At 39.9% G+C, this 27,818-nt stretch overlaps 1 protein-coding gene across 1 annotated transcript in view; it reads right to left on the bottom strand.

The window, feature by feature from the left end:
- Positions 1-27,818, bottom strand: part of PID1 (phosphotyrosine interaction domain containing 1) — a 265,346-nt gene that overhangs the window by 138,578 nt on the left and 98,950 nt on the right. Inside the window, exon 2 of the mRNA XM_005901780.3 lies at positions 5,237-5,383. Within this exon, the coding sequence (XP_005901842.1) occupies positions 5,237-5,383 (147 nt within the window). The remainder of the gene's footprint in view (positions 1-5,236; positions 5,384-27,818) is intronic.

Below are 27,818 nucleotides of genomic sequence, written 5' to 3'. Positions count from 1 at the left end.
TATGGAGGGAAAAAACCCATGAAGACCAACAGCCCGATTCTCACTTCCTATATCTCTATTCTTTATTTTATTTGTATTCTACCTTCGTATCTCAATCAGAAACTTATTTTGCAGAAAGAAAGTCTGTATAATTGACATATTTAGGTTCCCATGTCCAAAATTACCTATACCAAAATAAGGCTACAACATGCATTTGATGAAGATAATAATATAATCAATGTTTTTCCCTTCTGTTAATGTGTAAAGTGAGAAAATATGACTATATTTCTAATGAAATACATAACTGATCCAATAAATACAAAATATGTGTAGAAAGTAGATACATTATAATGCTAATTTTAAATATATTTAAACTCAAGTTAGGAGAGGAGCCTGGCAGGCTACAGCCCACGGGGTCACAAAGAGTTGGACACAACTGAGCACCTAAGCACAGCACAGCACAGCATAAGATAAGCAGGACAGCTCGAGTCCACTTCTCAAACTGGCCATTTCACAAGTGCACAAAATGGTAGGAGTTGAGGAAGTTGAGGACTTCCTGCCAAGCCCTCAGTTCAGAAACTCTCCTCCCTGTCCCATGAAACTATAAATCAATCACATCCTTTCTTAGAGCCAAGGGACTACCATTGACACTCCAGAACACAGAAATCTCAGAGGGTAAAGTAAAAACAGTCATAGTTTATGAATCACTAATTCCTTCCTGGAGACTAGTTTGTTTCTGCTCTCATAATTGAGAAGATGTCAGGCCAAGTGCCTCATTCAGGAGGTGGCAAGATTTGGAAAACAAAGCACCACCTGGAGAGCAGACCCAGGTGAGATGTTGGCAGGGCCTACGGTGAAGAATAAAGGGATGGGGCAGCTGGACAGCTACCAAGCTGCAGAATGAAGTCAAGGGTGCCCTCAGCGTTAACAACAGGGGATGGAAAGGGAGGGAGTGGAAAGAAACACATGCTCAACCAGCTCTGTTCACTAGCAACTCCCAAAGGCCACATGTGGCCAAGAAGAGCATCCCCTCGGGAGACCATCTCTCAAGACCTAGCTCAGGACCTTGGCTCCTTCCTGAGATGCTGAGGGGGTATAAAATAAGATAACCAGGTAAATCCAGAACAAAGGCAGACAGTGCATTCATGCTCAGTCACTTCAGTGATGGCTGACTCTTTGCTACCCTATGGGCTGTTGCCCACCAGGCTCCTCTGTCCATGGGATTCTCCAGGCAAGAATACTGGAGTGGGTTGCCATGACCTCCTCCAAGGGATCTTCCCAACCCAGGGATCAAACACACGTCTCCTAAGTCTCCTGCCTTGCATGTGGATTCTTTATCCACTGAGCCACCTGGGAAACCCAAAGGCAGACAGATCCAGACCCAAACAGGAGCCCTATGTAAATAACTTCTAATTTTCCTGCTTTTCCTTCTTGCATCTTTCCCAATATATCTTCTCTTGGTATTTCTCTTCCATGCTCTTTCCTTTCTTAGAAATGACCACCAATCACATAGTTTATAAAACATTTTAAATAAAAGATAAATGTTATTAGATGTGCTAAACTGCTCCCATTTCCCCACCTCTTCCACCTCCCCACTGCATCTCCATTCACTTAGTTGCTGTAATCACATCCTTCTCTGTGGTTCAGGTCTTCAAGCTCAAAGCACGTCCAATCACCACTTTCATGTAAATTACACGGTCTATTCTAAAGTGCAGGCTCCTGCTCCCCACCAGTAAGCTGAGTGCCCAAATCAAACTCTTCGGAAAGATGGTTCAGAAATCTACCATCCAGGGGTTTCTGACATACTCATAAGTACTGGAAGCACTCGCAATTTATTCGGGCATTCATCTTATTCCTTCTGCTTGACTATAAATTGCTTTGTGCAATTTAATAATTTAAATGTGTGTGTGAGTGCTTAGTCATTCAGTCATGCCTGACTCTTTGCAACCCCATGGACTGTAGTCCGCCAGGCTCCTCTGTCCATGGGATTTTCCAGGCAAGAATGATGGAGTGGGTTGACATTCCCTCCTCCAGGGAATCTTCCTGGACCCAGGGATCAGGAAGACAGATTGGCAGGTGGATTCTTTACCCCTGAGCCACCTACTCACTCACAACACATACTTTGACTCCTTTCTCCACAATTCCATGCACACAGTAGGTTTCCAATGACTATTAATTAAATAAATGTTTGCTGACAAGCCAAAGCCATCTAGGATCCCCCTGTTTAGACAGGCAAAGGCAGGCAAGATAAGCCATTGTCTCCGCTGCAAAATCAGACACAAGCATCTGACACTCGGAACAGCTCCAATAAGCATCCTAATGGTATGCAGTGGATCGTACAGTTAAATAACTTCACTCCAAAAAGAAAAAAAAAAGTGGCAGCAAGGGAGGAGAATACACAAAGACCCAGCTGCCCGCAACATGAATAGCCTGGCAGGGTCATCCCGCCAAGGACCCACGGAGAATACAGATCAGAGGGAATGGGAAATCTGAGAAGAGCCAGGGCCTTGACCTCGCTCACCAGAATCCCTCTGCAACTCCCCTTTCCTTTGCTTCCTCCTGCTTCTTTTCCTCCCCAAACCTAAAGTTATGCAGGCACAACTTGAGAGCTGTAAGGCAAAAAGAACCAGCACTGTGTGGAGGAAGGAGGGTCCGGACTCTGCAGCTGGGCCCTGGCTACATTGTGCTCATTATGCCTGGCAGGCTGGAGCCCGGGAGGGAGATCCTTCTGCAGCTGGCATTTTGGGAGCTAAGTTAGTCGCAAGAATTAGAGAGGAAACACTACAGTTTGTTCCTGGGGATGATCTGAAAAATAAAAATAAAATAAAATAAATAGGGGAGATCTGAAGATTTTAAATCAAAATTTCAAGGCTCAAAAATCTAACTTTGTTTCGTTGTTTTGGAACCAAAGACTATGACTCTGAACACAAAGGTGACATTGTCCCTGAGAATGAAAGGCTGAGACTCCAGTATATTTGCAGCTAAAATTTAAATATGTAAAGTGGATTCAAGTGCGCAGTCTACAGAAGGATACATTAGAGGTTTTCATCCTTGAAACAGAATAAAAAAGCTGGAAAGTACCTCAAGAGGTGTTGGCCCAGATGCCCGATTCTAGGATTATGATTATCTGCACCTGGAATCTCCTCTTCAAGATTTCTAGGGCTGGAGAGGTCATAAATTTTTTATAGCCCGGTGGAACGTGGTTTTCACCTTGAATGTGTAAGTTCTTCCCTGCATCCAGCTGAAATCACGGCTGACTGCTCTTTGTCTAAATAGCCCCACAGACCAATGCCTGGGCAAGTCTCACTCTCTTTGACATGCTCTTCTCAATTCCTTCTATGTCTTTTTCAACATCCCTCTAGAAGTAAAATAAATGAACATGATCTAAAGAATGCATAGAAAGAAAAATTACTCCGTGAATCTGGAATTCTATATTTCTTATTAGAAATGTTATATTATCCTAGCAAATATTCCTCCTTCTCCCTCCCCCCACCACACACACACACACACACACACACACACACACACCCCTCTTTTGTTTCTGGGACTGCATTGTTAGGTCTTTTTATTCTGTAGCTGCATTTTCCCTTCCATTTAAACATGCCCTGCAGACTTTACCAAACTCCTCCTTATACTTGTTCCTACTGATTTCCTCATGCTTTTGAGGGACCACTGTCCCCAACAGGAACAGAATTCAAAAAGACTTCAGGAAATCTCTAAAGGAAATATAACCTAATTTGATTTCTTATCACTTCACAATTTAATGAGTAGTTTTAAAATTCCTTCACATCATCAATTCACCAAAAGCACTGCATACAAGGGGACCAAAGGCAGTTCTCTCCCCTGCTGAAGCAGGGCCATTGGCCACTGCTTTTGAGAAGCTAGATGCTCACCTTAGCAGAGTTATCGTTTAAATTTATTTTTTCCCAAATGGAGTCATTTAACTCGTTTGCCTGAGTCTCTCTGCTACTTCTCTCTAGAAATTAAAACCAAATCTAAACTCCTTGCCATAGTATCAAAGCTCCCTATGCCTGGACCCCCACTGGACTCCACTACAAACCATAACTCTGTCACCTTCCCACATTCACCAGTCCGTTCTTTTCTGTCTAAAATGCACAAGATCAGGGAATTCGCTCTCCTTCTCCCTCTAACAGATACTTCCACAAGTTCTTCACAGACTGACATTCTCATGAGTCAATGTTTTGTTCGTCTGTACTTTTCCCTCTCTCCTCCTCTAAGGAACAGTTAAGCCGCATAAAGATGCTGGGGTTGGGTAGGGGCTCGGGTTCTCACTATCTCCATTGCCAGGCAGTCACTGAGCACACCCAGAGTATTTGTGCGATGAATGGACATGTGTGAGGTTTTGTGCAAATACCATCACTCAGGCTTGCTCCAATCTGACCACAACTATGCAAGCACTGGGGAGGGGATGGAATATTCTGGTGAGAAAGATCAATGGATCTTTGCTTCCCTAACCCAGAAAGCAATAAGGGAAAGAGTGTACTACGAGGTTATAAAAGAAATCCACAAGCAAACATGCATTTCCCTGCCCCTTAATTTACTTTCAGGACTCAAAACAAATTCCTGATGACAAAATATGCATGAGACATATTTTCTTTGTTACCTCTAAGGCGATGACTATATTCATCAACACATGTAAAAAAGAATACTATGTGAGAAAGAAGCCAAAAACTTACCAAAATTATGTATTTCGTTTCTAGTTCTCTTTCCAAGTCAGCATTATGGTTTACATAAATGAAAAACACTTTTTAAATGGATTCTGAGGCATGAATACTAGAATAAATTTTAAGAGCTACAGCAAAACGAAAATGTAAATTTACCCCCAAAGGATTCAGAGAGTACAACTATTGAGAAACTTGTTTTGTTCTTTGGTCTTTAAGACATCTTATTCAGATTGTAAATACAAAGGGAGGAATTATCTTTAAGGACGTAATTTTTCTTGTCAAACCCAACATTCCATAGGGCTACAGAAAATATGGGGCAATTACTATTTCATTCACACGTGGTATAACTCATGTCTTTAGTGTGTACCACCATACGATGAAGAGTGTTATATCACCAAGAAACATAAAGCGGGGTATAAATTCATACTACCATCACTCAGTGAGCTTATTCTGGTAGTCGTCTGACATCTTCACTCTTTACAAAAGTTATCACTATGAAACAAGTGCCTTAAGGCTATGCATCCTGTTGTCTGTCCCACCAACAGGTTCCCTGCTGGCCATAAGCCCCCTACCTTGCAGCCACTCTGAGTCCTGGTCTTCATCAGGGGCGTGGTCGTGCACAGCTCGATGGCCTCTGGCTCGTGGAAGATGACTGCTGGCAGAGGTTCCTTTTTCAGTGTTAGGACATTCAACTTAGACTTCAGCATGGTCTGAAAGTGCTGAAAAGCAGGAAAAAACAAAAAGGCCAAACAGAGTGAAATCATTTGGAATTGTACAAGGTGCCACTGCACAGCAAACTCAGGAGCAAACTTTATTTTATTAATTCCATTTTTACTAGGGCAGGCCAAAAGGTTTGAGTACAATGGAAGGAAAAATCTGTCAGGATACTACCAAAATGAAACTATGGGAGACAGCCAATACCCACTCTCCTATGCCATGGAAATATGGGGCAGTGGCAGCCTTGCCAGAACTTTGTTCTCAGAGGTTCTTCCAAAGTGATATGTATGGATGAGATTCTAGATGTGTAATCTATGCTAAAATCAGCTAAAAAAGTGAAGATGTTATAGGAGCTATTTGAAGGAAAGTCTAGAGATAATGAAAAAGAACCAATGAAAAACACACATACTTGACTTTTGTTGTGTCTGCCTTTTTCCTTTGTGTCATACCTTGGCTGTAGAACTTAAGAAAATTAGCTGCTTCTCAACAGACCATTTTATCTGCTGTCTAGGCCAGGACTCTAAATAAACATCTAGTCTACATTCAATTCTTATTGGCACTAACTTTGAAATATACCCAGAATCTAACCACATTTAATCACCATTGTTTTTCTATATGTACAGTTCAGGCACCACCTTTGTTTGGTCTATTATAGCAGCTTCCAATCTAGTCCTGCCACTTCCAACCTTGCCACACAGCAGCCTAAGGGAATCCTTCTAAAATCTAATCAGCTGTCACCCTTCTGCCAAAAGATCCCCAAGTCTTCCCTTATTCTCATCAAAAAATTCTAAGTCCTTACTCTGGCCTTTAAGCCCACGCATGCTTCAGGAACCCAAAGCAGCTCTAATCTCATTTCCTACCCATCATCCTCTCATTTACTTGAGCCCAGTAAATGATGAATGACAAATTCATGTTAATAATTTGAAAGTTAATTTTTCTTTAAACTTAGAACACCATTAAACAGCAAGCTTTAAAAAGAAAAGCCACCATAATTATTCCAAAGAGAGATTCATGGAAGAAAAGAAAAAAAGCTTTATTTTTAGTACTTTTAATGGCACTTTTTTCTACTTTTTGAATGGAGGACATTGATTTTCATTTTGCATTGGGCCACACAGATTATGGAGCTAAGCTTGGTACACATAAATCCTCAAAACTATTTCCTTCCCCTGTTTTATTATCACTACTTATCATTACTATGAAATGTGTTTTATTACCATCTACTAGACTACTACTACTACCATCTACTACTATTCTATCACCATCCACTAGAATATAAGCACCATATAAGTAGAAACTGTTTTAATTAATGAAGTCTCCCAAGTACCTAAAACATCAACTGAAACCTAACAGATGTCCCACAAGTATGTGTGGAAGGTAACTCAGGCAATAAAAAAAAAAAAAAAATTCACAGCTCAAATATAAAAATAATGATCTCTACCAGGGATCATGGAATATACCAGCTCACAACTTCATCCAACTTGACATTTCTGAATATGTTATGGACTGTGAAATAAACACAGGACTGAAAGAAGTAAATACACAAGTTGTTGTTATAGTTATTTAGTTGTTAAGCCACGTCCGACTCTTTTTGCAACTCCATGTACTGTAGCCCACCAGGCTCCTCTGTGGGGATTTCCCAGGCAAGAATACTGGAGTGGGTTGCCATTTCCTTCCCCAGGGGATCTTCCTGACCCCGGGATCAAATCCACATCTCCTGCATTAGCAGGCAGATTCTTTACCACTGAGCCACCAGGGAAGCCTGTATATGCAAGTGCATTCACCTAAACATAAATTGCCAAAAACATTTTCCATACAATTCAATATAAAGGAAGGAGAAGTTTTGAAATCTGTATCAGAACAAGGCCTTCACTTTAAATTGAAAAAGAGGCTTTCACTCAATTTTCCCAAGGAGTATTGATGTCCAGTTTTTTTAATGTAAGGATATCTTCCTGATAACTGCATAAATCACAAATCTTTGTATTAATCTGAAGTTTCCATCTTTGCTCCTAATTAATTCCCAGCCAATAGAAGGTATGGATTTGGGGTTGCAAGGTGGTCTGGGAAGAGAAACATAGATCACTGAGAGTGACAGCTGAAGTTGGTTTGCCTCTGTGGACAACTAACTGGAGCCATGGGATGAAGACTGTAAAGGGAGGGGGCTCAGAAGACGGGATAATGAGCAAGTGGGGACACTCTACCCCGGCCGCCATTTTGCTGGGACTCCATGAGAGGTACATGAAGCTGCAGCTCAACTCAGCTTGACTTCTGACACACAGGAAGGTCCTGAAGATGGTACTAATGGCCCTGTTCTTATGTGGGTTGGACAACCACACTGCACAGAAGTTCTGAGACTGTCTTTCTTTCCCCACTGTCACTACTATCAGAACCAAATGGTTCAATCACTAGGCACAAGAGAGACTGGAAGTCACAGTTACATGTACATCCCCCTTGATTACTTGCCTGGGAGCCAAGCAGAAGAAATAAACATTAAAAAAAAATAAATAAATAAGAAGAAGAAACTTTCAAATGTGAATAGAAAAATGATGGAGTTCAAATTCCAAATGCAACACAATGTTGTTGTTTAACTTCCACCATCCACCTTTACTTAATACTCCCACTCAGCCAGCACTGTGAGAGGCATAGCTGGAACAGAAATAAAATGAGAGCCTCTTCTTGAAAGGTTTTTCACAATCAGTAGAGACTGTTAAATCAAATGACAACTACAATTCTACATGAGAAGTTTCTTAGAAGAGCTAAAGAAAAAGGCTAAGACAATATTTGAAAGTAAAATAGAGAAAATGATTCCTATTTTTTAAAGTGTTTTTTTTTTTCACTTTGATGGCATTGTCTTTTGTGTCCACTGTGAAAGGATGAAGGTAAAGAGAGAAATAAAATCTGGATTACATGATGAATCATTGAGTCTACCACTTTTACAGAAAATTAACATTTGTATATAATTCTGAGTCTATCTTGTAAACTTTCATCTGTAGAAATGCGATAGCTAAAGATGCGTCTGATAAGAACACTCTTCTGCCCCTCCCTTGGGAAAAACTCCACAACTATATGCTGCTTTGTGAAATGGGACTGCCAATCACAATCCCCCACCCCCTAACATTGAGAAAGAATATGTAACACAGGTTGACTATCTGAGTACCCCATGTCCCTGGCCAAAGGCATTCGTTAAGAGGAAACTTAAGACTGGCTGAACAGAATCTTCTGGAAGGTTGATATGTAGGGCTGCTAAACTGGAGTAAAGAGTACAGAGCTGCAGCTGACCTTCTTTCCTCCCAAGGTCAGGCTGTGAATGATAATACCACACAGAGACAAGGAAAACTCAGAAATGGAGAGTCACAGACTTGACAAGGCTGAACCCCTGGATCCAGCTGCATCTGGACTCAGATCTAGTGACAGACTTACTGATAGTGTAAACCAAAACACTGCCTTTTATGCTTAAATGAGCTTGAGTTACACGTCTGATCCCCAGAACTCAAGAGTCTCAGCAATAAAAGTTACTTTTTAATAAAAAAAAATCATCTGCAAAAATAAAAAGGAGATACGAAAATTTAAAAAGGACTTCATAAATGTTAATCTGCATAAATGAATAGCAACATTCTCTCTTAAAATATAATGAATCTTGCAGTTAGTTATTTGAATAGACTGAGCCTTAATGATCAAGCACCAATAACAATCCAAAGAAGGTATTATAGTCCTCAGGTTATTCATGTCTAAGATAAAGCCCTTTGAGCTGCCAAAATAACATGAATCCCAACTATCAAGAGACAGTGAAATACTGTGCATGCAATGATATCCAGTTCTTGCTGGGTAGACAAGACCCATGTGCCATCCCTAGCTCTGGTAGAACTGCATGACCTTGTACCTCCTGGGCCTCAGTTTTCTCATTCTTTAACTTTAAAATGCTTGTTATAAGTCAAATATGATATCGCTTGTTCTTTGCATAGATAAACAAGTGTAATAAAGATAATGCAACCTCAAATAACATAATCCAGTAGCATCATAAAAAGGCACCACAAAAGCGATCTAATAGAGTAGTTCAGAAAAGCTATGGTTCCCACATGACGGATGCACAAGGTTCCATAAAGAAAATGTGTTATTCATCCTTAAAGAAGGGAAGTGAACAGTGTTCTAGAAAATTAGGGCACTGCCCAGGACAAACTCAACAAAGCTCTGCTTTCTACATTTGGTGCTTTATGTGGGATCCTAAAATAGAGCCTCTAAATCAAGCCCCATTATGCAGATGGGGTAATCGCCATGCCCTGTATAATTTTACAGTTGGCGCTTCCTACTCCTATTCAGACATTAATCTCTGGCAGTTTAGCAGGCAGGGATTTACATATTTTACCAATTCAAATCCAGGGTATCTCACCTTTGTATTGATTCTGTATCCAAAATACAAAACTTATTTGGAAGGCAAATCCTGCTTTTTCATTTTTCTAAGATAACTGGAATACTATCTTCACTCAAATTAGAGGGAAGACATTAAAAGTTTTAATCCCTGGTTCATCTTTGCATTTTGAAGGCTGACTACAATGGTCAGTTTTAACTTGCAAATTACTGACTCAGTAATTCCCCAATAAAGCTTCAAAAATATTGCAAATGTTCTCAAGAGAACTACAAGGAACAAGTGGGTGAATGGAATTAATGGAAAAACTCAATAAACCAAACAAATGTTAATTTGTACAAGTATACAAAAATCAGTAGGGCTTTGACATTCCACGCATAATCACATTTCATCATTTCATTTTAATACTTTAGGGTTCTGTAAGAATTATTGGAACTCATTTGTAGTGTCCTTACACTGTATACCACTCGTCTCAAAAAAAAAAAAAGTGTAGCCAGGCCCCACATATGAATTATGGAAAAAGTGAAATAATCTTTTGTGTCCTTTAATACAATCTAATGGAAAGTTATGACCAATCTAGATAGCATATTAAAAAGCAAAGACATTACTTTGCCAACAAAGGTCCATCTAGTCAAGGCTATGGTTTTTCCAGTGGTCATGTATGGATGTGAGAGTTGGACTGTGAAGAAAGCTGAGTGCTGAAGAACTGATGCTTTTGAACTGTGGTGTTGGAGAAGACTCTTGAGAGTCCCTTGGACTGCAAGGAGATCCAACCAGTCCATTCTAAAGGAGATCGGTCCTGGGTGCTCATTGGAAGAAATGATGCTGAAGCTGAAACTCCAGTACTTTGGCCACCTCATGCGAAGAATTGACTCACTGAAAAAGACCCTGATACCGGGAGGGATTGAGGGCAGGAGGAGAAGGGGACGACAGAGGATGAGATGGCTGGATGGCATCACCGACTCGATGGACATGAGCTTGCATAAACTCCGGGAGTTGGTGATGGACAGGGAGGCCTGGCATGCTGCGATTCATGGGGTCACAAAGGGTCGGACACGACTGAGTGACTGAACTGAACTGAACTGAATAATCTTTTATTTATTTTTAATGTATAGTCTTAGATTACTGCTTTTAAATATTCTAGCACTTTCACACACACAAAAAAAAAAACCCACAAAAGTAAGAAAAATATTTTGTTAGTTAAACAGCAAATGATTTGTTAGATAATTAAGAGATAATATGAGTGAATAAAAGATAATTTTACTTAAATTCAACTTTCATTTAAACACATTTTAGTGCAAAGGTCTTCTTTATTATTTTTTGTGCTTTTTAAAAGTAAAGCAGGATTGGAAAATCTCATCAAATATAATAGGCATACACAAAATTGTTTTACTTCAAGAATTTGTAATGCAATTTGTGTTAATCTGGTATTTTAAGAAAAGAAAGACATACATCAATTTGGCATGAACTTTCTCACTGCAAATTTTCCTGGTGACTGCCATATTCAAAAAATATTACAGCCTAAAGGCCTCCATCCAGATATTCATAAATTTGTCTGTCTCTATTAAAGTGATAGCTATTATTAAACTAACTGAAAATACTCATGTTCACACACCCATATTTATTCATGCAGTTTTTAATTATGGAAGCATTTCTTTTACACATCACAGATTTTCTCAAGAGATTATGTGGGAGAAACATAAAAATAACTTCATGCTCCAGAGTATGCAGAAAGTTCCCAAAACTTGTGAAAGACTTAACTCAGGGGAGTGTGTGTATGTGTATTCACTTATTTACTTTGTTATTGATCTGAAATACATACACACAAATACACATGTGCTGTATCCCTGGCTTAAGTAGTTTCTGCAATTTTCTAAACTATTTTTCTATATGTAAACAGTTAAACAATTTACTGTTGAACACAGGTTGCAAGCTCGCAGCCCAAAGGCATGTTTGGCCTATAAATAAGCTTTATTTGATTCACACACTGTTTTATGATTAAAATTTGAAATAGTATTCAAAAATTGAGCTGTATATGATGAAAATTTGCATTTCCGCTTCTCTTAAAAGATCAGAAGATCAACAAAAGCAACTTGCATTCCCTCAGGGCAACAATTAACTCCAGCTGGTTGTTGCAAATGCCCTTATTTACTCAAGCATTTTCCTCTACAATTCACCATGTCCCCTCTTCCCCCAATACCAGCTTTCTCTTCTATACTAAATACCAGAGACTATTTATGTCTTACCAACTTCACTCCTACATTTGACTTGTGTGTGTGTGCTCAGTCGTGTCCGACTCTTTGCGACTCCATGGACTGTAACCTGCCAGGCTTCTCTGTCCAAGGAGTTTTCCAGGCAAAAATACTGGAGTGGGTTGCCATTTCCTACTCCAGGACATTTGACTTGCTTGACCCTTCTAGACATTTGAATTTGCAAATCCTGATGGAAAAATGACAAATGCTAGGAGCATAGAACAAAAATTCCACCCACTCAAGAAAAAAATTCAAGTATAGCTGAATTAACTCTTTCTTCCCTAGTAGCTCAGACAATAACAATGCAGGAGACCTGAGTTCGATCCTTGGGTTGGAAAGAACCCCTGGAGAAGGAAATGGCAACCCACTCCAGTATCCTTGCCTGGAAAATCCCATGGACAGAAGAGCCTGGCAGGCTGTACAGACCATGGGGTCACAAAGAGTTGGACATGACTGAGCGACTAACACACACACACATACTTAAATTAGGAATACTGAACAGAGTGTAAGTATGTGATAGAGAGAAGTAATAAAATAAATGAGTCAAACTGTCTGTCTGTGACATAAACAGATGGAGAGATATCCCATGTTCCTGGGTAGGAAGAATCAATATTGTGAAAATGACTATACTACCAAATGCAATCTACAGATTCAATGCAATCCCTATCAAATTGCCAATGGCATTTTTCATAGAACTAGAACAAAAAATTTCACAATTCATATGAAAACACAAAAAACCCTGAATAGCCAAAGCAGTTTTAAGAAAGAAGAATGGAGCTGGAGGAATCAACCTTCCTGACTTCAGACTATACTTTAAAATTACGGTCATCAAGATAGAATGGTACTGGTACAAAAACAGAAATATAGACCAATGGAACAAGACAGAGAGCCCAGAGATAAATCCACGTACCTATGGGTACCTTATTTTTGACAAAGGAAGCAAGAATATACAATGGTCAAAGATAGCCTCCTTAATAAGTGGTTCTGGGAAAACTGAATAGCTACATGCAAAAGAATGAAATTAGAACACTTCCTAATGCCATATACAAAGACAAACTCAAAATGGATTGAAGACCTAAATGTAAGACCAGAAACTATAAAACTCTTATAGGAAAACATAGAACACTCAATGACATAAATCAAAGTGAGAGAGTCAGTTCCTAGGCAGGTTGATAGGGAGTCTAGGGGTCCCCAAGGAGAGAGGGGTCTGGAATTCTCAAGGAGGAAGAAAGGACAAACTTTTTTCCTTTCTCCACATTCCTTAGGATTATATAACAATAATGTATCCTGCCTGAGGACAGTCTTTGGATTAAATCTTCTGGCTAATTCTGTTATCTTAAAATGTAAATTACGGGAGTAGGTCTGATGAGGTCTTTACAACCTCCAGACATTCTTTGGAATATATAACTTTATTGTTAACACTAGCAAGCGGGTACTCTTTCTGCCCCCTTCTGATGCCTATGTCAGAAGCTTTCTCTATCTCCTTTATACTTTAATAAAACTTTATTACACAGAAGCTCTGAGCGATCAAGCCTCGTCTCTGGCCCCGGATTGAATTCTTCTCCTCCGGGGGCCAAGAATCCCGGTGTCTTTGTGTGATTCAACAACAACCTTTCAAAAGCAAGATCCTCTATGACCGACCTGCTAGAAAAATGGAAATAAATACAAAAATAAACAACGGGGACCTCATCAAACTTAAAAGCTTTTGCACAGCAAAGGAAACTACAAACAAGGTGAAAAGAAAACCCTCAGATGGGAGAAAATAATAGCAAATGAAACAATTGACAAAGAATTAATTTCCAAAATATTCAAGCAGCTCACACAACTCAATACCAGAAAAACAAACAACCCAATCAAAAAATGGGAAAAAGACCTAAACAGACATTTCTCCAAAGAAGACATACAGATGGCTAACAAACACATGAAAAGATGTTCAACATCGCTCATTATTACAGAAATGCAAATCAAAATTACAATGAGATACCACCTCACACCAGTCAGAATGGCCATCATCAAAAAGTCTACAAACAATAAATGCTGGAGAGGGTGTGGAGAAAAGAAAACTGTCTAGGATTGCTGGTGGGAATGTAAATTGATACAGCCACTATGGAAGACGATAAGGAGATTCATTAAAAAGCTAGGAATGAAATCATCATATCACCCAACAAGCCCACTCCCAGGAATATACCCTGAAGAAATCAAAATTGAAAAAGACTCATATATCCCAATGTTCATTGTAGCACTATTTACAATAGCTAGAACATGGCAGCAACCTAGATGTCCATCGACAGATAAATGGATAAGGAAGCTGTGGTACATACAGTGTAATACTGCTGCTGCTGCTAAGTTGCTTCAGTTGTATCTGACTCTGCGCGACCCCATAGACGGCAGCCCATCAGGCTACTCAGCCATAAAAAGGAACACATTTAAGTCAGTTTTAATGAGGTGGACAAACCTAGAGCCTATCATACAGAGTGAAGTAAGTCAGAAAGAGAAATATAAACATTGTATACTGATGCAAATCCATGAAATCTAGAAAGATTGTACTGATGAATTAATTTTCAAGGTGCAATGGAGAAACAGGCATAGAGAACAGACTTATGGACATAGGGAGGAGAAAAGGAGGAAGAGGGTGAGATGTATGGAGAGAGTAAAATGGAAATACAATCTAGAAGGCTGGGATGGGGAGAGAAATAGGAGGGAGGTCCCGGATGGAGGGGACATGGGTGTACCTATGGATGATTCTTGCTGATGTATGACAGAAAACCACAAAATTCTGTAAAGCAACTATCCTTCAATTAAAAAAAACTTTAAAAAGCTAAAAAAAAAATTGGTCATTCCACATAATAAGTATGACACAAGAATAAGCATTTAGAAATCTGTTCTTCTCTAAGTTATTCCCATAAATATGGTGGTATGAATATGTTAGTGCACTAAATTCAATTAAAGTGCTAAAGAACAATATTTTTACTTCTTTTACAATCAAGTGACAGGAATCAAATAGTCTATGCCACTAAAAACAACCGAATAAACCAGGAAAAAATATGAAACAACAGTTTGTGAGACACTGGATATCTGGCTATGGAGGACAGTGATCCCTGAAAGATGTGAACCAAATGAGATACATTATACAATTGTCCAGCTTACTACCTTTAGGGAGTTTGCAGGCTGCCATGCAGGGAGGAGGAAAACAGAGCCCAGCAGAGTCCCTGATAAGTTGACACAGATGCAAGTTCAAGGAGACAAAAAAAAAGGAAAAATCTTCACACAGAGATAACTTTGGAAATCTGCAGAGCATCCCCTTAAATAGTTAAGTATTATTCAGAATATATATGAAAGGAAAGTAACGAAAGGAAATAAATCTCTGGAAAGAACTAGAGATTAACGAGCTGGTGCTCACACAGTTAGCAATATTGTCTGTTTCCACCAATGAATGGAAAAACGTGTGAGTCACAGGGCAGCAGGTAGAGTACTCAATGTCTAATTTCAGTGGCAGGAAATAATCAGCACTAGACTAAATACCACTCTGATTCCACCGTAAATCTTTAAAAGATGCTCCAAAACAGTCAAAGTACTTCGGAGTGATTTAAGTGAATTCCAGAAAAATAGCTAAAAATATTTATAGAAATAACAAAAATATCCAGCAACCAACAAGGTAAAACTCAAAATGTCTAACATCCAAACAAAAATCACCAGGTACACAAAAAGGCAGGAAAACAGAACCCATAATAGAGACAAATAAATTAATAAAAATAAACCAAAAATGGCACGGATGTTATAGTGATCAGATAAAGACATTAAAACTGTATATTAAATATTCTAAAAGTTAAGCGGAGATAAAGATATAAAAAATCCAAATTATTCACTGCCAGTGAGCCTTTTCTATAAGAAATGTTAAAAAAGTTAAGCAAAAGAAAAGATGAAACTATAGATCAAAGGAAATGAATGCACAGAAGAGGGTAACTACACGGAAAAATAAGTTTCTTTCTTACAATTTAGAATTCATTCAAAGATAATTGATAATTTAATTAAATATGTAATATTATAAACATATTTGTTATATATATCCATTATATTATATAATAGGTATATAATATTTTAAACAATTTAATTTAAAATAATAGCAATGTGGAATGGGATTTCATCATACATAACAGTAAGATGTATTGCCACACTAGTACAAAGGTCAGAAAAAGTAAAAATGGAAGTATACTATTTTAAGGATCCAACAGTATATATGACATGGTTTAACATCATTTGAAGGTAACAAACACTCTCTTCCAACAACACAAGAGAAGACTCTATACATGGACATCACCAGATGGTCAACACCGAAATCAGATTGATTATATTCTTTGCAGCCAAAGATGGAGAAGCTCTATTCAGTCAGCAAAAACAAGAGCAGGAGCTGACTGTGGCTCAGACCATGAACTCCTTATTGCCAAATTCAGACTTAAATTGAAGAAAGTAGGGAAAACCACTAGACCATTCAGGTATGACCTAAATCAAATCCCTTATGATTATACAGTGGAAGTGAGAAATAGATTTAAGGGCCTAGATCTGATAGATAGAGTGCCTGATGAGCTATGGAATGAGGTTTGTGACACTGTACAGGAGACAGGGATCAAGACCATTCCCATAGAAAAGAAATGCAAAAAAGCAAAATGGCTGTCTGGGGAGGCCTTATGAATAGCTGTGAAAAGAAGAGAAGCGAAAAGCAAAGGAGAAAAGGAAAGATATAAGCATCTGAATGCAGAGTTCCAAAGAATAGCAAGAAGAGATAAGAAAGCCTTCTTCAGCGATCAATGCAAAGAAATAGAGGAAAACAACCAAATGGGGAAGACTAGAGATCTCTTCAAGAAAATCAGAGATACCCAAGGAACATTTCATGCAAAGATGAGCTCGATAAAGGACAGAAATGGTATGGACCTAACAGAAGCAGAAGATATTAAGAAGAGGTGGCAAGAATACACAGAAGAACTGTACAAAAAAGATCTTCACGACCCAGATAATCACAATGGTGTGATCACTGACCTAGAGCCAGACATCCTGGAATGTGAAGTCAAGTGAGCCTTAGAAAGCATCACTAGGAACAAAGCTAGTGGAGGTGAAGGAATTCCAGTTGAGCTATTCCAAATCCTGAACAATGATGCTGTGAAAGTGCTGCACTCAATATGCCAGCAAATTTGGAAAACTCAGCAGTGGCCACAGGACTGGAAAAGGTCAGTTTTCATTCCAATCCCAAAGAAAGGCAATGCCAAAGAATGCTCAAACTACCCCACAATTGCACTCATCTCACACACTAGTGTGTGTCTCCAAGCCAGGATTCAGCAATATGTGAACCGTGAACTTCCAGATGTTCAAGCTGGTTTTAGAAAAGGCAGAGGAACCAGAGATCAAATTGCAAACATCCACTGGATCATAGAAAAAGCAAGAGAGTTCCAGAAAAACATCTATTTCTGCTTTATTGACTATGCCAAAGCCTTTGACTGTGTGGATCACAATAAACTGTGGAAAATTATTCAAGAGATGGGAATACCAGACCACCTGATCTGCCTCTTGAGAAACTTGTATGCAGGTCAGGAAGCAACAGTTAGAACTGGACATGGAACAACAGACTGTTTCCAAATAGGAAAAGGAGTTCGTCAAGGCTGTATATTGTCACCCTGTTTGTTTAACTTATATGCAGTGTACATCATGAGAAACGCTGGACTGGAAGAAACACAAGCTGGAATCAAGATTGCCGGGAGAAATATCAATAACCTCAGATATGCAGATGACACCACCCTTATGGCAGAAAGTGAAGAGGAACTCAAAAGCCTCTTGATGAAAGTGAAAGAGGAGAGTGAAAAAGTTGGCTTAAAGTTCAACATTCAGAAAACGAAGATCATGGCATCTGGTCCCATCACTTCATGGGAAATAGATGGGGAAACAGTGGAAACAGTTTATTTTTCTGGGCTCCAAAATCACTACAGATGGTGACTGCAGCCATGAAATTAAAAGACACTTACTCCTTGGAGGGAAAGTTATGACCAACCTAGATAGCATATTCAAAAGCAGAGACATTACTTTGCCAACAAAGGCCCGTCTAGTCAAGGCTATGGTTTTTCCTGTGGTCATGTATGGATGTGAGAGTTGGACTGTGAAGAAGGCTGAGCACCGAAGAATTGATGCTTTTGAACTTTGGTGTTGGAGAAGACTCTTGAGAGTCCCTTGGACTGCAAGGAGATCCAACCAGTCCATTCTGAAGGAGATCAGCCCTGGGATTTCTTTGGAAGGAATGATGCTAAAGCTGAAACTTCAGTACTTTGGCCACCTCATGCGAAGAGTTGATTCACTGGAAAAGACCCTGATGCTGGGAGGGATTGGGGGCAGGAGGAGCAGGGGACAACAGAGGATGAGATGGTTGGATGGCATCACTGACTCGATGGACGTGAGTCTGGGTGAACTCCGGGAGTTGGTGATGGACAGGGAGGCCTGGTGTGCTGCGATTCATGGGGTCGCAAAGAGTCAGACACGACTGAGCGACTGATCTGATCTGTGGTAAGTTAAATATATGTACTATAAACCATGAAGCAATGAGTAAAATAAAGAGCCAAAGAGTTATATATAATAATAAAGAAGATAAATCATAAAAAGAAAGCATAGAGAAAAGAGTTAACCAAAAAAAAAGATAAGACAAATAGAAAACAAATAACATGATAGGTTTAAAATTAAACAATTACATAAAATCTTCTAAATACTCCAAATAAAAGATATAGCTAGTTCAGTCACTAAGTCTTCTCCAGCTCTTTGCCACCCCATGGACTGTAGCACACCAGGCTCCTCTGTCCTCCACTGTCTCCCAGAGCGTGCTCCAACTCATGTCCATCGAGTCAGTGATGCCATCCAACTATCTCATCCTCTGCCGCCCCCTTCTCCTTTTGCCTTCAATCTTTCCCAGCATTAGGGACTGTTCCAATTAGTTGGCTCTTTGCATCAGGTGACCATGCATCAACCTAATTGGCTGAACCACTTTCTCATTTTTGCCTGTTTCAGGCTTGCTTTTCAGGGAACTTCAGGTTACTGAGTTTTCTTTTAGGCCTTTAAGTCTATAGCAGTTCAGTTCAGTTCACTCACTCAGTCGTGTCTGACTCTTTGCGACCCCATGGTCTGCAGCACACCAGGCTTCAGGAAGTCCAACACCAACTCCTGGAGTTGCCCAAACTCATGTCCATCGAGTCAGTGATGCTATCCAACCATCTCATCTTCAGTCGTCCCTTTTTCCTCCTGCCTTCAATCTTTCCCAGCACAGAGATAGATAGATAGATAGATAGATAGTTATATAGATAGATAGATATATAAATAAAATAGTGAGATTAAATAAAAACAAGACCCAACCCTATTGCTGCCTATAAGAAATTCACTCTAAATATAAAGAAGCAAATAAAAACCATAGACCACCAGGATATAAACCACAAATATGTTCGGTAATTTCAATATAGATAAAAACCACAAATCTGATTGGTAATTTCAATACCTCTCCCTCTAAAATTGATAGAATAAGTAGAAAGAAAACCTGTAAAGATATAGAAGTTTTGAATAACAGCATCAACAAACCTGACATAATTTATAATTATAAACCACTTCACCAAAAATCAGTGTAATTCAAGTGTACATGAAACATTTACCAAGGCAGACAAAATTCTGAACTACAAAGTAAAAACTCCACAAATTTAGAATTCAAGTTATCCCAAGAAATAACAGAAAAATCTCTGCACATTTTCCAAATATATGGAAACTAAATATTATACTTCTAAATAACCCATCGATTAAAGAATAAATCAAAAGGCCAAGTAGAAATTATTCTGAACTGAATGAAAATGAAAATATAACATATCAAAAATTCTGGCATGCCACTAAAATAGTCCTTAAAAGAAATTTTATAGCACAAATGCCCATACTAGAAATATAGAAATAGTAATAGATTAGAAATGCAAAAGAAAGTTTTCTATTCAATAAATTCATCTTCAACCTTAAGAGAAAAAAAAAAAGGAAGAATAAATGAAACCCAAAAGTGAGTAAAACAAACAAACAAACAAATAATAAAGATGAGAGGAAAAATCAATGAAATACAACACAGAAAATCAATATAGTCAAGATGATATCCTGTCTTCATGTTCCCTTATACTTCTGCTGGCTGTGTTGAGTCTACTGATGAGCTCGTTAAAGGCCCTCTTCAACTCTCTCACTGTGTTGCTGTTTTCGTTCCTGTCCTTGTTTTCCTTAACAATTCCATCTGATTCTTCCTTACAGTTTCTCTTTGCTGAAATTCCCCATACATTCTTGTGTGTTCTTCACTTTTCTCTCTAGAGCCTGCAGTATACTAATCAGAGTTTTTTTTTTTTTAATTTTCCAAGAAGTTCCAAAGCAGGTCAGAAAGCTATAGTGGATGGGATCAGCAGCAGACCACCAAAAGGTTACCGTGACCCTTTTTTTGATCCAAGTTTGGCTTTGGTAAGTGCTTTGGAGCTTTTTCTCGGTCCAAACACTGAGTTTGTCATCACCAGCTGTCCGTATAAAATTCATTTTTTCATCACACATCATAATCTGATCACAAAATAGTTTGTTGTTTTTGCGTACAATAAGAGAAGACTACACTTCAAAATGATTTTTTTGATTTGCGGTCAGCTCATGAGGCACCTACTTATCGAGTTTTTTCACCTTTCCGATTTGCTTCAAATGCCAACTGACGGTAGAAAGGTTGATGCTGAGATCTTCGACAACTTCTGGTGTAGCTGTAAGAGGATCAGCCTCGATGACCCTCTCAACTGGTTGCCGTTAACTTCTGATATCCAGCCACTATGCTCCTCATTTTCAAGTCTCTCCTCCTTTGCAAAACTTCTTGAGCCACCAGTGCTGTACATTCATTAGCAGTTCCTGGGCCAAATGCATTGCTGATGTTGCAAACTGTCTCTGCTGCTTTAAGACCCATTTTGAACTGGTATAAAAAAATTGCTAGAATTTACTTGTTGTCTAACATCATTTCTATGAATCTGAAAGTGTCAGTCGCTTAGTAGTGTCTGACTCTTTTTAATCCCATGGACTGTAGCCTGCCAGGCTCCTCTGTCCATGAAATTCTCCAGGCAAGAATACTGGAGTGGGTTGTCATTCCCTTCTTCAGGGGACTATCCCGACTCAGAGATCCAACCTGTGTCTCTTATGTCTCCTGCACTGGCATGCAGATTCTTTACCACTGTGCCACCTGGAAAGCCACACAAATGTTATGAAGTGCATATTAGGTTTATCTCTCATTTCCAAAGGTCCTTTCCTCCCTCCCTGTTTATTTCCAGCTCTGATATTTATGGTTTCACCAATGCCAAAAACTATCTAATTGTTGTTGGTTTCCTATCTCCCTCCTCAGACACCTTTTCTTACAGATATATTGGTTCTATCCTCCCTCATAAACAAATGTAGGAAGATGAACCAGAAACTCTGTGGGAGGAACTAGCCAGCAACACACATTATTCCTTCCAGATGAACTAAATCAGCTCCCTGATTTCACTGATGAAGAAAACAAAGCCCAGGGAAGTGAAGTAACTCGTCCAAGGTCGCCCCGAGCTACAGGCTTCAAAGACAACCAGCCTCGAAGTCCAGTCATCTGATGACTAGTTGAGTTCTCAACCCAGCATGTCACTCCAGATCAGTTCTGCACCCCGGCACCCCTGCCCTCCTGTCCAGAGCTGACAAGATAGCTACCAATTCATCTTTCAGAACTGCATAATAGCCTAAATTTTGTAATAGACAGTATAAGGCACAAAGTAAAAGGAAGGTTTTAGAATCAGAATCTCCTAGCTTTAATCATGATCCTAAATATATGATGGGCTTCCCTGGTGGCTCAGATGGTAAAGAATCTGCCTGCAATGCGGGAGACCTGGGTTCAATCCCTGGATTGGAAAGGTCCCCCGGAGAAGGGAACAGCAACTTACTCCAGTATTCTTGCCTGGAGAATCCCATGGACAGAGGATCCTGTTGGGCTACATTTCATGGGGTCGGAAAGACATGACTGAGTGACTTTCATTTTCACTAAATATATGACACAAATTATCTTTATTTTTCCCTCATTTTCTGCCATTTATAGTTAGAAAATCGTTTTTAATTAGGTTTTTAAAAATTTTTTGGTCACATCATGCGGTATGTGGGATCTTAGTTCCCTGACCAGGAATCGAACCCACAACTCCTCAGTGAAAGTGCAGAGTCCTGACCAGTGGACTGCCAAGGAAGTCCCATAGACAACCACTTTTAAATATCTGGAAGCATATATACAAAAGTATTAAGTAGCCATTTCTAGGTCGTTGAATTGCATGTAATTGCCTTCTCTTTCCTTTCTCTAAGTTAATCTGTATATTTTCTACCACTTGAAAAGTCAATGTGCATTAATCTTAAGTAACATCTAATGTAAGTTATTGGTAATTAACTTACACAGATGAGGCAGAGATCAAGTGGCCGCCTTCTCAGATCACTCTGACACACACATGTACGTGAGGGAAACAAAAGGCAGCCTTTACAAACCTGACCAGAGCAAGTGCACAGCCAGAAACATCCATGAGGGCTTATCTTCCTCCCAAGCAACAAATGAGGGCACAGAGCAGAGAATAAAAACAAAACAGCATAAACACGCTTTTAAAAGAATGAAAAGAAGTCAGACAAAACAACATAAGATTTGGAAACCAAACCAAATGTTATGAGTTAAGATTCATAATAACAATTCATAACAATTCATAACAATAACTGTTTGTCATACTCCCCCACCAAGGGACTTCATTCAGTCCCTGACTGTGGCCCCTGGGGCACTCACACATTCCCATTTGAAATGCTTGGCTTTCTGGTGTAATGAACCCCATTCCTCAGGACATGACAGGTAAATGTTCTGAACACACACACATTTTTGTCCATACGCATTTGGTTTTATTTTCACTTCATTTTTGCTAGACAAAGTTCCTCTGCAGGACAATGTTGCTTTGGTTGCTGTTGGATTGAACATTATCTCAGCAGGTTGGAAGGAAACTAAAAATAATTTTGTTCCCAGGCTTCAAATCATCAGGAAGGTGACATGCCAGAGCTTTGGCAAGCCCAGAGTTCGCTTTGATCAGGGTGCAGGAGAGAGCACCATGCTGCAGAGTCATCTACAGAGAATAGAGAATCCATTTGCTAAACATGATACCTTCAGCAGAGTTTTTTTTTAAGACTAAAAATTAATCCACATCAAGGGAGTGTGTGTTAGCATTATCTATCATTTCCAAAGGTCCTTTCCTCCCACCCTATTCCTTTCCAGCTCAGATATGTATGGTTTCATATTTCAGCAACTCTAATATTTTGTTGACCATTCTTGCAACTATCATCACTTCTACAGAGGCTTTTTGGACACCCCTTACCTCCCAGCTCAGGCAGAATTGACCTCTCTACCTGCTTTATGCCTGAACCATACATTGTACAATAGGACTTTCATCATACCACCTATAATGCCAGAATGTAAGTACATTTATAAGGTTGCTTCTTCTTTGTAACCCTCATCTCTTGCAAAGCACCTGACAAAAAGCAGTGATGAAATGACTATTTAATGAATAAGTGAACGATTAAGTGAGTAAGAAAAACAACATAACTAGAATTAAAAAACAAAGCCATCAAAGTACACACATGACCAAATCAGCCTGTTCTCATCTCCCTTCACTCCCTTCCACTCCTTGACTCCACACCACCAACTACCATGAGCTAGACTACCATGTTCTGAAGATCACCCTAGCGGTCAGCTCGGGTTCAGGTCCACAACCAGACAACCTCCAGCCTCACGTGGAGAACGCTGACAACTCCCAGCCACAGGGACCATAACTGGGGTCCACACTTGGGTCACCGAAATCACACAAACTTCCTCAGGAAGGAAGGGCTCCTTGCCTTCAGCCCCTTGAGAAGCAACATGTAGGAGATCCCAGCCATCTCTCAGGCCAGTCTCACCAAATGACAGCAGCACAAAAGGCTCATCTCCACCCAGTTCTGGTAGAGATGGCAAAACATTTCAATGAGGAAAGTGACTTCCCCCTGAGTAACAGCCAACAGGTCCAAACACTGAAGACGGGGTTTGTTTTGTTTGTTTGTTTGCTGTCCTCCAAATGGTTTGGGAATGGAATGTCTCTCCTTACCCCTGGAAATTCACAGGCAAATGTCAACAATCAATGCAGCATACTTAATGAAAGCAAAGGGTAGGAAGAAGAGAGGGAGGGAGAGTCTTTAGTATTCAGGAAAGTCTTTATTAAAAAAAAAAAAGAAAAGAAAGTATACTAAAGTATACTACTTCTGTAGGGCTGCCATAACAAAGTACCAAAAACTATCGTGACTTGAAACAACAGAAATGTACTGTCAAACAACTCTAGAGTCAAGAGCCCCAAATCAAGGCATCGCCAGAGCTGTATCTCTTTGGTGGCTGGGTATGTCTGTCTCCGAGTCCAAATTTCCCTTTTTTGGAAGGACACCGTATCAGATTAGGTGCCATCCTAATGACCGCATTTTAACTGGATGACCTCCGCAAAGACCTTGTTTCTAAATATGGTCACATTCTGAGGCAATGGGGATTAAGACTTCCACATGTCTTTTCTGAGGGAATGAGGGACACAGTTCGGCCCGTAACCGACAGAGAAGGTCCTTAGCATTTGGACTCTCCATTGTTCCAAGCTTCTCTGAACACAGATATTTCACTAGCTGCTGCCAGTCACTGTTACAGTGAGTCCCCTCTATGTGAACCTTCAGATTGGGAACTTTCAAAGATGCAAACATGTGTCCGAATGTCCAATCACGTCAGTTAGTTCATGTATCTGGTGTACACTGTCACGTGCATGCATCCTCTACACGTGATTATACTTGTGTGTACTTTAAAGTACGGTATAGACCGAGTACAGCATCTTTATTTCAAGCCCAGGCTGTCTGGAAGCCAGCATGAAAGCAGCAGTAAATAGCTGATTGTAAAAAACAGTTGGGTACCTAGGCAAAGTTTGTTGGACTTACGAACAAATTGGAGCTCTTGGAACTTGCTTGTATGCAGTGGACTTACTGTACTTGCTTACACGGCACCAGAACCAAAGATAATGCTAAATGCCTTAGGACAAGACAAAAAAAATGGGCAAGACCTGTACTGGGCTTATCTGAGTTCAGTGGATTTGAATCTTGAGTCTAAGCTACATAGTCATGATAATGTCACTGGTTCTATAAGCAGCCCTAGCTACCACCAGAAGCAATTCTACCCTGTGGTCAGTCCGCTTTCTAAGAGTCCTTGAAAGCAAACCACACCTGACATTTGTCAGCTTTCATTACCACCTTGTGCCTTACCTGCTCTGACCTCCCTGGAACTGGGACACAATAAAGAACACACCTTTTTAAACCTGGTGCTGGTTTATTCAGCCACTTATTCATTAATCCTATTTGCTGAATCAGAGACTCTGCTGGGTACACAGTGTTGAGTTAGACAGGCATGTTTCTTGTATTCCCTTCAACCAGGGAGATTGACATTGAGAAAGTAAGAGTTCCTCCATTCCAAACAAAATCATCTGTCCCCTTTCTTTTTACTGTTTCAGTCACCAAGTGCTAAGACAGCCTACACCTTTAGCTCTCAGGCCTCCCATGTCTGGGAGCCCCCATGACGCCCCCATGGGTTCCTGCTTCTCCCTGCCGGGGGCTTTTCCTGAAGCCAAAGAAGCAAGAGCAGTGGATGAGCATCCCTGAGATTCCGCAATCAGTGAATGATGAAAGCTAGAGTATAAATACCCCAAATCCCCATCCTTAAAAGTGATTTAAACTCTGAGTTGCAGGTACTTTTTTGTTTCAGTTTAGTCTTAGGCTTGGAGTTTTTGTTTATTTTTTTTAATAGTTCTGAGAATTTTCCTGCAGGATTAAGCTCACACGTGATAACTGGCTTGATGGCACAGTTCACTGCCTCCTCTTTATCCCTGCCCTACCTCCCTGCTCCCCACCAATGTTTCCTGAACTTTCCAAAGATTATATGCCCTTAAATCTCAGGGTCTATTTCTGGAAGAATCCAAACTATTATAAAACCTAATTTCCCCTTAGTCCATTTTTATTAATTCACTAAATGCTGATTGTTGTTGTTTAGTCACTGCTGCTGCTGCTGCTAAGTCGCTTCAGTCGTGTCCGACTCTGTGCGACCCCATAGACAGCAGCCCATCAGGCTTCCCCGTCCCTGGGATTCTCAAGGCAAGAACAATGGAGTGGGTTGCCATTTCCTTCTCCAGCGGGTCTTCCAAGGATCTCGTAAGGATTGAATCCAAGTCTCTTGCACTGGCAGGTGGATTCTTTACCATTACAGGCATTCTACTGGTACATGATCATATGCATGGAAGAAGTTCATAGTTAGGTAAGGGAGAAAAAGCTTAAAAACAGCCAGCTTAAATACATGCATACACACAAATAAAATGTCTATAAGTATATCAAAAGGGAACAATTAAGTTTTTTTAGGATTGGGTTAGGATACGCTCCATAAAAGAGAGGATAACAAATTTGGGCTGAAAGTAAAGCTGTGTTTCTCAAAGTTTTTCATAATCACCCACCTAGGGACTTGCCTGGAAGTCCAGTGGTTAAGACTTTATCTTCCAAAGCAAGAGGTGTGGGTTTGATCCCTGGTCTGCATGCCTCACAGCCAAAAAACCAGAACATAAAACAGAAGCAATACTGTAACAAATTCAATAAAGACTGTCAAAATGGTTCACTTAAAAAAAAAAACTTAAAAATATAGTTTCCCACCTAAGGAGTCCTTTTCAGACTTTGATCTCTCTACTGGCTTCTCTCACTCCCATGAAATTTTGTAGCACAGGGATACTGGGCATCTGTTTATGTTCTGTGGTACAGATATTCCCATTACAAATATCTAAGTTTTTTCCCCATTTCTAGAACCAATTTTGGCCCTCATTGAAAATACATGAAATAAAAAGAAAGGGAGGACAATACAGGTAGGGAAACACCTTGAGAAGTGCCAAAAGATATGAACATGCATAGCTTACAGAGCCAGAGCTAAGTAGTCTGTGGTAAATTAAAAATGGCTGTAGATTCTTTAACATCTCTCACCTCAAGACGAAGGGTCTATGTCCTTCCAGTTCAACCTTTAAGAGATTGGCAGCTTCCAGCTGCTGCCTGTTCACCAGTAGGTCTTGGAACCCAGCCACAATGCTCTGAGGAAGCTCAAACAGCCTCAAGGAGAGAAACGCATAGAGAGGAAACAGCATGACCTAGCTCTGCTCCTAGCCGACAACTAGCACCAACTTGCCAGCCACATGAATAAGCCATCTTGAAGTGAATCCTTTAGCCTAGTTGACCTGCCTCAGCTGACTCCACAAAGCTATGCCTAAATCACAGATTTGTAAGCAAAATAATTGGTTACTATTGCTTTACACAGCTAATTTTGGAAATAATATATTACATAGCAACACAGAACTGGGGCTTCTCTGGTAGCTCAGTCAGTAGAGAATCTGCCTGCAATGCAGGAGACCAGGATTCAATCCCTGGGTTGGGAAGATCCCCTGGAGAAAGAAATGGCAACCCACTCTAATATTCTTGCCTGGAGAATCCAATGGACAGAGGAGCCTGGTGGGCTACAGTCCATAGGGTCGCAAGAGTTGGACACGACTGAGCGACTAAACCACCACCACCACCACATAACTGGAACACTGTGCTGGTAAACACTACTCCAAGCTCCCAAATGCCACATCAAAGTCACTGCACAGGCACCCACCACAATCTTAACCAGGCTTTTGTTCATTGCTTTTGACTGGGCTGCACACTGAAAAA

This window comes from Bos mutus, chromosome 2 (genome assembly GCF_027580195.1).
Source record: "Bos mutus isolate GX-2022 chromosome 2, NWIPB_WYAK_1.1, whole genome shotgun sequence".
NCBI lineage: Eukaryota > Metazoa > Chordata > Mammalia > Artiodactyla > Bovidae > Bos > Bos mutus.
The sequence above is the reverse complement of the archived record's forward strand: the minus strand, read 5'-3'. Positions and strand labels throughout refer to the sequence as shown.